The sequence below is a fragment of the Podarcis muralis genome, chromosome 8 (genome assembly GCF_964188315.1).
Source record: "Podarcis muralis chromosome 8, rPodMur119.hap1.1, whole genome shotgun sequence".
Lineage (NCBI taxonomy): Eukaryota > Metazoa > Chordata > Lepidosauria > Squamata > Lacertidae > Podarcis > Podarcis muralis.
In genome coordinates this window covers 10,586,177-10,598,720 of record NC_135662.1, presented here as the reverse complement: position 1 = coordinate 10,598,720, position 12,544 = coordinate 10,586,177, and the positions used below count along the sequence as shown (strand labels likewise).

The following is a 12,544-nucleotide window of genomic DNA, read 5'->3' as shown; positions in this document are numbered from 1 at the left end:
TGGGTCCCCAATCTCTCATTCTTGATCCCCCACCCTATCACCACCGAGCTATCTGGATCTCCAAAGAACACACAGAATTTAAATTTGTAAAGACCTTCACATCATTCTGAAATGTGTGCTTCAAAACGGACGGGTCATGATCAAATATGACTGTTCTTGGATCTGCTTTTGTTTCAGTCTTCAGGCGCTTTGAGAGAGTTCCTGCTTCCAAGCTCTCCTTCACGACAGAAGAGGTAGAAACGATTGGATCCAAAACCACACCAGGAGAACCTGAGAGTGTGCTCCAACAGTGCATGGCAGGTAAGAGAGTGGATTTCCGTTTCTTCTTTGCAAAAATCAGTTTGGGAAAACGTTCCAACTTTTCTGAGAACTTTCCTTCCTTGGGACTCTCAGATGCACACCTAATTCTAGTCTGGTCTCACTCCAAAGGGCCCTAACAGTCTACTTTAATTATAGTTTAATGGGGTGAGGTTGGCAGCATCAGAAGTACTAGGGAAGAAGGCCATTAATGATGGGGCAAGTCCTTTCCCCCAGCTGCTCAGATGTCTGTCTGTCTGTCTGTCTGTCTGCTAGTGCCCATCTTACTGCATATTATTATTATTCATTTCATTTCTATACTGCTTCATATTTTTAAGGGGGGGGGAATCCAAAGCAGTTTACAACATATTAAAACATAAAACAAAACAATCCAGAGTAAAATTTTGCTGAATAAAGTCAAATATAAAGTATACATTCAAAGCAACGTAATTCACCAGAAGCTAAAATACCACCTTAAAGATTTCAAAATAAAACCAGGCCAACTACAGAGTGCCTATTTAATGCAGCCAAGTTAGCATTTATTTTTATTTCTTTTGTATTAATATGGACACATAAAAACTACAGTAAAAGTGCTAAGTGTAACAGATAAAAATGCATCTAGAAATAGAAAAAAAGGATGTACAATGGGGAGAAAAACCCAGAAAACAACTGAGAATACAATACCACATTTTTACCACATTTCAAAAGTAAACATTATTAAAGGAAGTGAAATATAAAAAGCACATTTAAAAGAGCAGAACTGGCAAGAGAATAAAATAGAACATGTATTCTGCTGTTGCTTCCAGTCCTGACGATGGCGGCTGGCAGCTGTGGAAGCTCAGGCTCAGTGACCTGGGTCTGCGCTAAGAGACAGCCTCAGCAGCCTCTTCTGCAGCCTCAGCTTTTGTTGCTAGAGCCAATCAGGGCCCTGCCCTCTCTGCTAGGGTTGCCATGTGTCCTCTTTTTCCAGGACACATCCTCTTTTTCATGGGTGTGTAAAATGAGAGTCGTCATAGCGATTCCGAGTTAAAAGTAGAAGTTGGAAATTGTGTCTTCTTCAAAATATGGCAACCCTGTGACCCAGGCCAGGGGTGGAAGGGAGGCCTGCAAGGCAAGGAGAAGATCTTCCAGGACTCCTAGGCAGGATGATCTCTTTTTCTGTGTTATGCAGCAAAGTCTCAGAGCATCAGTCTAGAGAAAGGTTTTGATCACTGTATTTTTTTTTAATCATTTTTATTGATTTTCCAATGAAAAGCATCCAATTAATACAGCGGTACCTCAGGTTAAGTACTTAATTCGTCCTGGAGGTCCGTTCTTAACCTGAAACTGTTCTTAACCTGAAGCACCACTTTAGCTAATGGGGCCTCCCGCTGCCTCTGCACCGCCAGAGCACGATTTCTGTTCTCATCCTGAAGCAAAGTTCTTAACCTGAAGCACTATTTCTGGGAAGCGTATGTAACCTGAGGTACCACTGTATATCCAATCATAATACTCCAATTAAAATAAAAAACTAAAATAAAAAAGACCAAATTATAGTCCAGATTATAATTATTAATTTTTTGGAGCTCCCCACTTTCTGGATCTCTACATCTCAATCCTGCCTCTCCTCGTTGTTTCCATATTTTCCACATCTCGATTTTGACGCTTTATTGATCACTGTAGTTTTGATGTTCCAAAACAAACGGGAGCCAGTGCAGTTGCTGGAGCGGTGCCCCATTCAGTTGACATCCTCAACAAACAGACTACATTCACCCAACTTAAACTGTGGAAGACGCCTGTTTCCATTGGCCAACGTTAAATGCAAGGAGTCTTTCTATCCTTTCAGAGTGTGAGAAGGACGAGTCATGTGGGTTCCTCACCTTGTCTGCTGCTGGGACGGGGACACTGTGTGAGCTGTACAGCGCTCGGGAGAGCAACTACAATTGTTCCACCTCTGGACTGGTAACTGAACACAGTTCTTTTATGATGAATCTTCCAGGGGAATGAAGCTTGGATGGATACCAGCCATCCTTTTGGTTTTTCAAAATGTTGGCTGTGTACCAACCTGCTGGAAAGAAGGTATTTTGTGTGACCAGGCGCAACAGCCCCAGCCCCCAGGGATCATAAGAAAGGAATAAAGACTCTGACAACATTATGGAATTAAAATTAGGCCAAGAATTTATTAAACTTCTGAATGTAGGAAGACCTTGGCTTTGGCCTTGGCCGTGTATCCCTCCCAGCCCCCCAGCCAGGGGAACTGGGGCACATCAGGGTAAATGGGATATTTGGGTGCTCTGCGAGACGTAAGTGTATCAGGCAGCCCAGCCCATATCCCCGCAAGCAGGGTAGTTCACTGACGACCTTTCAGTGTATGGACAGCGACACCCATATATATAACCCCTTTAAGAGGGGACCCTGCAATCGCCGCCGCAGAAGGGTGAGTCACCACTTCACGCCCCCCCACCAAGAAGGAAGAAAAGACTAAAGGATTCTGTCCAAGGCCATAAGAAGAGTTTGGGTTTGGATTGGATATCCCGCTTTATCACTACCCTAAGGAGTCTCAAAGCGGCTAACATTTTCCTTTCCCTTCCTCCCCCACAACAAACACACTGTGAGGTGAGTGGGGCTGAGAGACTTCAGAGAAGTGTGACTAGCCCAAGGTCACCCAGCAGCTGCATGTGGAGGAGCGGGGAAGCGAACCCGGTTCCCCAGATTACGAGTCCACCGCTCTTAACCACTAAACCACACTGGCTCTCATAACCGCCAAAGTTGTGACAAATTGCTACAGGGAAGACAAAACCTGCCAATGCAGGAAAATTTCTTCCCGGTCCTTCAACAGCAACCAGTCAAAGACCATAGCAGCGCCCGCTAAACAGGAAGAAAAAGTTAACCTGCAAACAAGAAAACATTAAACAAAGGGAGGGTAGGGAGGGTGAATCTCCAGAGCCGACTGCCTGGCTATCGTCAGCTCCACCCCCTATTTATAAATGGGGCTGGCCCCACCTCCCAGCAAGAAACTTCATTATTGAGGCTGGATGTGAACCTTCAAATAATAACACTGAGAGGCAAGCCAGCCCCCTGTCTACTAGAAAGTTCCCTGGGAACTTTAGCACCGTGCGCGATCCCACAAAGGGCACCCACATTAGAAAGTGTGAATGCTCATTATTTACCATCACAAATTTTTATGTGCATATCTTTTGACCACAGGTTCAAGGTGCTTGGGATAACGTTGCCACCACAAGCGTGGCTCATCTCAGCTGCCTGGTTAAAGTGAGAAGCCAAGATAAGGATGGTGTGAGAGTGTACCTGAAGAAAGGTATGTGCTAAATAACATGAGCAAAGGAGTGTTGGGATGCGTCTGGGGAGACGGGGGCATTTGACAGGCCCCCAGCTGGCTCCTGCCCACAGGCCGGCAGCCAGGTGAACTCCGGTTCTCAGAACAGCATCAAAACTGCGACTCAAGCCTCAGAGACCTTTAGAGACTGAGCACGCAAGCCAGCAGAGATAAGAACTCTTTGCAACAGAAGTAGCGGACAGAGGCATATGTAAGCATATTTACAAGCATTTATTCAGCATCAGGACAAAAGAAAAACATGCCTGCTCCCCTTCGTGTCCAAGCAAACAGCATAGGCAAAAGCTATATACAACGGAAGTTCCCAGCAGACTGTGCTGGAAGTAAACAGACATGTGACATACAACAACTCCACATGCCTGTTCTAAAGGTGGAACGGAACTATATCCTAACATCCTCCCCCTTTCCGTGTAACCTGTAGTGCCTGTGGTTCAACCCAATTGTAACTGCTGCACATAAACCCTAAGCTGTTCTCTGTTAACAACCTTAGACAACAGATCTGCAGGAATATCATTTCCTGGCATGTAGGACACCACATACCTGTTCTAAAGGTGGAACAGAACTATAACCTAACAAAGAGAGCACCAAAAATTATTCAGGGGGTGTGTTCTCATATTATTGCTATCCTTCAGCCTTTCACTTTCCAGATGGACAACAAGTCCCATCAGTCTGAGCAAAGATAACCAATGGATAGGCATGAAGGGAGCTGGAGCACAACATCATATGGGGACTATCTTAGGACTCAGCTACATTAGTAAAAAAAAGTGTTCTGAGTGCGTTATAATACTGTGACACCAGATGGCGCTGCAGAGTTCCGTCTTTCGACCACGTGATTTCCCACTTTGAGGGTTACAACACGTTTTCCTGAAACATTGTTTTGTTTTGTTTTTTGACGTGCCTAGATCCAGCCTTAGAATACAGGCCACAGCCTTACATCCACTCTGACAATTTGTCCACATATTGTCTCTTGGTGGAAATGCCCGGTCTCTCAGGTAGAAAATAATATCAGAAGGGCATAAAAAGAGCTGGCTCAAGCTGGTCTAACATCCTGTTTTCACAATGGCCAACCAGATGCCCTCAAGCAGGGACCTAAGTTCTCAGCAGCATTCTCCTCCTTTGTGAATCCTAGCAACTGCTTGATGCAGCTGTTCTAGGTCTATTTCTTCCTAAAGCCTTGAGAAAGCAACCTGGTATTTGCCTCACATCATTTGCCCCAAAGCTCCAATTTGGATTGCAGAGCTCCTTTTTAAAAAATGTTATTCCCCCCCCCTTCCCTCTCAGGACAAGAGTTCACGACAGCTGGAGTCAAGACTTTTGAGAGGACTGATTTCCAGGATGTTGTTTCTGGCGTGTACCGCAATCTGGTCCTCTCAGCAGCTGGTACATCTTTGACCGATGTTCATCTCTTCTGCCGCCAGGCCTGCAGCCAAGATGCTTGCTGTGATGGGTTTATCTTGAGCCAGGTCATACTTGATGGAGGTAACTCTGCTCAGGCGACAGATGTGGAAGGCAAAGGTCATCCTTCCATTTATCCCACTTAATGAGAACATTTTTAAACAAACAAACAAGCAAAAGAAAGCAGAAATGGTTGGTCTTGTTGATCTCATCTCAAATTGGAGCCGAGTTTTAAAATTTTAAGTGATTAATCTTCACTCATGGCAACTTGTATTTATTAAATGTTATTAAATGATGGAAGTTTGGCATGGAATTAACCTTTCTTTTTTGGGGGAGGGGTGTAGCCGTGTAAAGGGTCTCCTGGTTATTGGAATAGGAGGAATTATAGGGGAAATAAAGGAACCGTCCCCGATCCCAGCAGAGTCTGATCTTTATTTACTTGGATAATTTTTATACTTGCTCCCGGGCAAGATAAACAGCAGGCTCCAAGAGCAGCAGTTTGCTGTGATGTATAAACAGGACAGGGACATGGGTGGCGCTGTGGGTTAAACCACAGAGCCTAGGACTTGCCAATCAGAAGGTCGGCGGTTCAAATCCCCGTGACTGGGTGAGCTCCCGTTGCTCAGTCCCTGCTCCTGCCAACCTAGCAGTTCGAAAGCACGTCAAAGTGCAAGTAGATAAATAGGTACTACTCCGACGGGAAGGTAAACAGAGTTTCCGTGCACTGCTCTGGTTCGTCAGAAGCAGCTTAGTCATGCTGGCCACATGACCCTGAAGCTGTCTGCGGACAAACGCCGGCTCCCTCAGCCAATAAAGCGAGATGAGCGCCGCAACCCCAGAGTCGGTCATGACTGGACCTAATGGTCAGGGGTCCCTTTACCTTTATAAACAGGACCTTTTTCCAAGACTGGGCCACTGGTGTCAAAATAACAGTATAATGGCCAAGGCAAGATTGTTCAACAAGGAGGTGGAGCTGCAAACTTGCAATTCTTTCCTTGGCTTTATCCAGGTAGCATCATATGCGGCCTGATGAGCTACCCAGACACATTCATCTGCAACGTTAATAGCTGGGATGCAAGCTCGACGCGTGAACGAGGCGATGCCTGCCAAAAAGTAAAGTACAATACTGGGAAGACGCAGTATGCCTTCAGTTTGGGAGGCCAAGTTCTCACAGGGTGTAAGTATGCCAGTCTTATACTGCAGTCTTGTTCTTGTTTGCTACTCAGGTGTAGGAATGGGCAGTGTAAATATAATATATCCCTCCTCTCTCTAAAGGACTGAAGTCAGAGAGCATTTCCTTCTGTCTTATTGAAGCAGTGTTCATGTATGGCAGGTATGGGGAGCCAGTTGTAGCTCGAGAGCCACCATCACTTCTGGGCAACTTTTCAGGGGCCACATGACAGTGTTGTTCAGGGCCAGAGGCAAACGGCGTTGGAGGGATGAATGCACATTTTGCCTTTGTACATCAGGAGACTTTTGTGCGCCATTCTCTGCCATCCATCCAGGCAAGGAGGAGGCAGTCTCGTGAGTCCAGGGATGTCTTCCAGCAGAAATGCTCAAGAAGGATGCTAAAAAGGGCCAGTGAGGGTTGTGGCTTGTGGGGAGTCCCAAATGTCACATAGAGAGGCTTCTGGGCCTGAGGTTCCTCACCCGTGATATATTATTATTTATTAAATTTGTATATTGCCCTATACCCGTAAATCTCAGGGCGGTTCACAACATAAAATCATACTATAAAGATCAATGCAAAGTAGGTACAGCGGAACCTCAGGTTATGTACCGTCCTCCTTACGAATGCTTAGGGTAACAAGCTCCACTAACATGGAAGCAGATGCTCCCGGTTGTGAACTTTGCCCCAGGATGAGAGTGGAAGTCACCCTCTGGTGGCGCGGCGGGAGTGGGAGGCCCCATTAGCGAAAGCGCGCCTCAAGTTAAGAACGGTTTTGGGTTAAGAACGGACCTCTGGAACGAATTAAGTTCATAACCGGAGGTACCACTGTAGTTATTTTACAAAGAGGGGCCTAAAGATGTGCAGAAATTGTTTGACCCCTGTGGCCAGCACTAAGACGCAGGTGATAGTTGTAAGCAGAAATAAATAGTGTTTCCTTCCTTCATCAGCTTCCGAGCCAACAGAAAAAGCCAACAGTCCCTTCTCCAGCTTTCAGCGTGTTTATCTATGGAGAGGTAAGCAGTTTGCTGCCCATCCCCCTCTTTCTTTTTCTGATAGCCTGAAAGGAATATTGCATATGCTTATTCCGCTAGAACTTGGTCAATTCGTGGGACCCGCAACAAAATATTGCCATCTGGGGTGCTCCTGTCCCAGATTCGAGCTCCAATGTATGCCATCCCATTCCACATCTCCCCAGGTTTTCCACCCCAATACACAACCGGCATTCCGCCACCACTGAGCACGCTCAGTTCTCATTTGGCTATCAACTCATTAACGTCTTGGAGGACAATCGTGCCACCAAAGTGTCTCAAACTGAGTCCCGTCTCATTCTAGATTCCGACATGATGACCCGAGTGAGGTCCGGCTCATGTGATGGCGCTGTTGCTCCGACTGAGCCACAGCTTTCAGGTATGCCAGCGTATACCAAGGGAAACGGATTGTGTGTTTGAGTTAGCGCCAGACTTTTCAAAATAATAGACCTTAATCTCAATGTTTGGCTTTGGGGGGCGGGATTTGACCAGGAGTGGATAAAATGGGGCCATTTCCCCTGCAAGTGTCAGGAGTTCAGCCTACACTTGAGTAGGACCCTGGTAGAGACACATGCCCGACTGGCATGCTTTCTCCCTCCTGGTCCTTCATTCAGGAGCTTCAAAAGCTTTCTTCAGCCCGAACATCACAGCGACCGATGCCAATCGACACCGGCACACTTAGGGATCCACAGAGTCTTCGCAGCTTGCATGATAAACCTCAGCAACTCAGCATTTTGGCTAATCTACTTTATTTACATATCAACACCCACAGAGCACTGCAACATGGCTCCCTCTCTCTCGCGCATCAGACAGCAAAGAGAAAAAGAGCAAAGGACAATAGTCCCACTTCACAGAACACAACAATACAAACATCCTGTCTTCGTCATTCCCCACTCTGTGGAGTCAAAACATACATCGTCATGTGATAGACAACAATCCCATGACTGCAATCATAGATCAGGAATTCTAGCAGCAAGTACAGAACATATACTAAAATATAATTGTGCCAATCCACTCTTGAGAACCAGAGAATGACAAACTCATCAGCAGCCAGGCTGAGACACTAATGGCCAACAAATAAGTAAAGAAATATGTTCAAAACAGTTGGTGCCAGCCATATTTTTGAAAGAACTGAGTTCCATAACTGAGGCACCACCACTGAGAAGACCTTCCCTCGAGTTGGCACACAGCAAATAGCAGATGGCCACAATATTGCCAGGGAGGCCTCCTCCACAGTTCTCATTGCAACTGCTTTTTAACCATTTTTCTCAGTGTTTAGTCCGGTTACACCCAAGGTTGTCAATATTCTAGAACTCCCTGGGGGAAGACTTTCCTGTTCCGACAGGCATTGGATTTGCAAGGCTGATTATTTCTCTGACTTGGTCTATTGTTTTACTCTCTTAAAGTTTTATCAGGATACTTTCTAATTCCTTTCCCTGAAAATTTGAGACGCGTGGTTTTATTGTAACTCCTGCGACTTATTATTATTAGCTGCTTTGAGCACAGAATATGGAAAGATGGGGTACAGATATATCTATATATAGCCACTGCTTTTTTCCTAAAAAAAATGTTTAGGGCTGCTCTCACTTTGACTCAAGAAAACCACCATTTTATAGTTCAAATTGGGAAAAACAAATACAGTAAATGGACAAAAGTACAAAGATTCACAAAATGTTTAGGGGTATGCGCCCCCCTGTGTCCCTCCAGAAAAAAAGCACTGCGTATAGCTATATACTGTATATAAAAGCACCTATCTACTGCCATACTACCCTGAACATGTCCAATCCTGTCTGATCTCAGAAGCTAAGCAGGGTCAGGCCCAGTTAGTACTTGGATTAAAAGCAGCTTCCACTAATATGGTGGACTGCAGGTGTTTTGAAATACAACTTCCATCAATCCTGACCAGCTGCATTAAAGTATCTCTTCTGCTTTTTCTCTTTGGGCTCATTAGCTTCTGCAAGGGAGCTCTTTTCTCTGATGGAAAGCAGCCAAATCCTGATCGACCACAATCGTTCCCTACCGTCCCAAGAGTACTGGCTCTTCAAGCCCAGATATTCAGCGGAGCAGGCTCTTCACTGGTGTCTTGCACGTAAGAAATCATGAGGCTAGTCATTCGCAAAGGACATATTCAGTGGTGGCCTCATGTTTTGGGGAGCTTTTGGGAAATGCACCATTCAACTGTTGCTGTTTCCAGCTGCTCCTCCTTTGTTTCTTAAGAACATAAGAGCCCTGATGGATCAGGACAATGGCCCACCTTGTCCAGCCTCCTGTTCTCACAGTGGCCGTCTAGATGCCTGCAGGAGCCCTCAAGCGTAACCCGAGTGCAGCAGAGCTTTTCTCCTCTTGTGATTTCTCCACACTGAGGTCCAGGCTCCGAGGGCCTTCTGGCGGTTCCCTCACTGCGAGAAGTGAGGTTACAGGGAACCAGGCAGAGGGCCTTCTCGGTGGTGGCACCCGCCCTGTGGAACGCCCTCGCACCAGATGTCAAAGAGAAGAACAACTACCAGACTTTTAGAAGACATCTGAAGGCAGCCCTGTTTAGGGAAGCTTTTAATGTTTGAAGTTTTATCGTGTTTTTAATATTCTGTGGCTGGGGAGGCCCGGCCAGATGGGTGGGGTATAAGTAATAAATTATTATTAATAATATTATGATTCCTGGCAATACTGCTTCCAGGAGTGGAGGTAGAAAATAGCCATTGTGGAAATTTTGAGAGGTGCTTTCTTTTGGCCCCAAAAGAAAGAAGAAGATGTTTTCTCTCCCTGGTTGGTACGGGAGAAGGAAAAGCAGCAAGAGATTGAATTTGGGGAAGGGAACCTACTGAGAATTTGGGACCTCTACATTATGAGATAGTAAGACTCAGTGGGATGAGGAATATGGGAGTTGCAGCAAAGGTGGAGCATAGGATGTCCAAGAGCTGTGTCCCATTTTAGCCATACTCAGAGCAGACCCATTGAAATTAATGGACATGACTAACTTGGGTCCATTTCTTTCAGTGGCTCTGCTCTCAGTACAACCTACTGAGGGATCCTTATCTCTTCTAGGTTGTGTAGAAGATGAGTTCTGCCAGCTGGTTGATATGCGCAACGACACAACTGGAACGTACTTCCCCTGCACCCTCTATCCAGCAGCCCAATTTTGTGACAATTTCATTAACAACATCCCTGAGAACTGCAACATTGTGTTGCCTCGGCAGCCGTACCTTTTGTATCAGAAGACAGGTGAGTTAAAAGCAGGTGTCTCTCTCACATTCACGCCATACCCTCTGTGTGAGCGAATCTGCACCTTGCCTTTAAAAAAAAAATAAAGGTATCGCAGCAGAGGAACGAATCTTACAAATAGTAAGGCATTGTGTCTAGGAAAGGATCTGCGGGTGAAGCTGTAGGCAGCTGCTGAGCTGGAAGCAGGATCCTAGGAGGTCAGGCCCAAGGGTCAGAGCCAGGAAGAAGAGCTAAGCGTAAGAAGGTCATGGACTGGTTGGACACAGAGGAATGGTGGGAGGAACCAGCTGGAGAACCCCCAAGGGAAGAAGGCTCAGGGCCCGGGGATTGGTGGTGGGATGACAATGAGTGGTTAGAGGGAGAACATTGGGAAGAGATGTTGGAAGCTGAAGAGCTAACAGGGCTTAGTGAGCTGGGAGATTCTGTGGCAGACAGAAGTTCAGAATCAGAGGCAGCAGCTGAAGCAGGGGAGGAGGGAGGCCAAGAGGCAGAGATGAATCCGGCTGGTGAAGAGGCAAGGGTGTCTCCCCCTCCTGCTGCAACAAGCTTCCCTCCACCCTCGTCTCCCAGGACCAGGCAAGGCATAAAGTGGGAGGAGCAAAGACAGACACACGGGTGCAGTCTCTGGTTTCTTGGGGGAAAAAACTCTGGAGAGGAGGAGACATGGACAGTTGCTGGGAGGCAGGGACTTCTAGTCACACGCCAGTTGCTTCATGGGGGCAAGACCTACCAGAGATGAGTTACTGTGCTCATTAGGCCTGACATTCCTGTGAAGATCCTGTTCTGCTATTAAAGAGTTAACTCCAACTTGCTCGGTGTGATTTATTGCTGGTTTGCTCCAGTCACAGAAAACGCTGAAGCCAGAAACGGCTTTTGCTGCCCAGGGAAGTCCCAGCCTAAAGCGAAAGCTTTCCTGTTGAGGAAAATCAGTGGTCACAACATGGCTCAGGCTTGTTCGTGTCCCCCTAGCTGTGGGTGGGACACAACCCCTACAGTGGCTCCAGCCCCTGTAGCACAATGCAAGTACCTGCTCAAAGAGACCAGTGGGAACTGGAGCGAGCTTCAAACTAGGAGCTTTCAATATTTTTTAAATTGCGAATGTTGTTTGTTTTGCAGTCTCTCTGGAAGGTGCCATAAAGAACTTTTACACCCGCCTACCATTCCGTAGAGTATCAGGAATCTCTGTGAGCAACAAGATGGATGTGTCTGGAAAAACTGTATCGAATGGGTATGCTTGTTTCATCTTTGCTTTGGAATGTGAGGCTCTTTGCAGCTTCATCTGAGCAATTTAAGATTTGTCCTGTATAGGCAGGAGGCTAAAATCAGAGGACTAGACAGGCCTCAGAGGTCTTCCCAGGACCAGATGGCGTATCTCCTGCATGCACCAAGCCACTTCTCTGTGTGTTACAGTCGACCTACTTCCTTACTGCTTAAATTAACTGCATCTTCTAGACCACAGATGGATTACTCTGTTCCCACTCCATGTCAGTTTTACACGTGCTTATTCATAAGTTTCTTTCCCCCCGTTTTTGCATAAATCTGTGAAAATCTATATCTATCTATCTATCATCTATCTATCTATCTATCATCTATCTATCTATCTATCTATCTATCATCATCTATCTATCTGTCTATCATCTATCTATCTATCATCTATCTATCATCTATCTATCATCTATCTATCTATCATCTATCTATCATCTATCTATCTATATCTATCTATCTATCATCTATCTATTTCTCTATCTCCCCACAACAACCCTGTGAAGTAAATTAGGCTGAGAGATTAAGGTCACCTAATGAGCTTCATGGGGACGCGGGTGGCGCTGTGGGTTAAACCACAGAGCCTAGGACTTGCTGATCAGAATGTCGCGGTTCGAATCCCTGTGACGGGGTGCACTCCCTTTGCTCAGTCCCTGCTCCTGCCAACCTAGCTCCTGCCAACCTAGCAGTTCGAAAGCATGTCAAAATGCAAGTAGATAAATAGGAACAGCTCCGGTGGGAAGGTAAACGGTGTTTCCGTGCGCTGCTCTGGTTCGCCAGAAGCGGCTTAGTCATGCTGGCCACATGACCCTGAAGCTGTTTGCGGACAAACGCCGGCTC

At 46.1% G+C, this 12,544-nt stretch overlaps 1 protein-coding gene across 1 annotated transcript in view; it reads left to right on the top strand.

The window, feature by feature from the left end:
• TG (thyroglobulin) overlaps positions 1 to 12,544 on the top strand; it is a gene marked incomplete at its 5' end in the record, with an annotated part of 174,890 nt that overhangs the window by 61,082 nt on the left and 101,264 nt on the right. The window contains 10 exons of the mRNA XM_077933621.1: positions 178 to 300; positions 2,123 to 2,238; positions 3,484 to 3,592; positions 4,910 to 5,107; positions 6,033 to 6,200; positions 7,142 to 7,207; positions 7,527 to 7,601; positions 9,174 to 9,311; positions 10,265 to 10,441; positions 11,558 to 11,669. Coding sequence (XP_077789747.1) covers positions 178 to 300; positions 2,123 to 2,238; positions 3,484 to 3,592; positions 4,910 to 5,107; positions 6,033 to 6,200; positions 7,142 to 7,207; positions 7,527 to 7,601; positions 9,174 to 9,311; positions 10,265 to 10,441; positions 11,558 to 11,669 — 1,282 coding nt within the window. The remainder of the gene's footprint in view (positions 1 to 177; positions 301 to 2,122; positions 2,239 to 3,483; positions 3,593 to 4,909; positions 5,108 to 6,032; positions 6,201 to 7,141; positions 7,208 to 7,526; positions 7,602 to 9,173; positions 9,312 to 10,264; positions 10,442 to 11,557; positions 11,670 to 12,544) is intronic.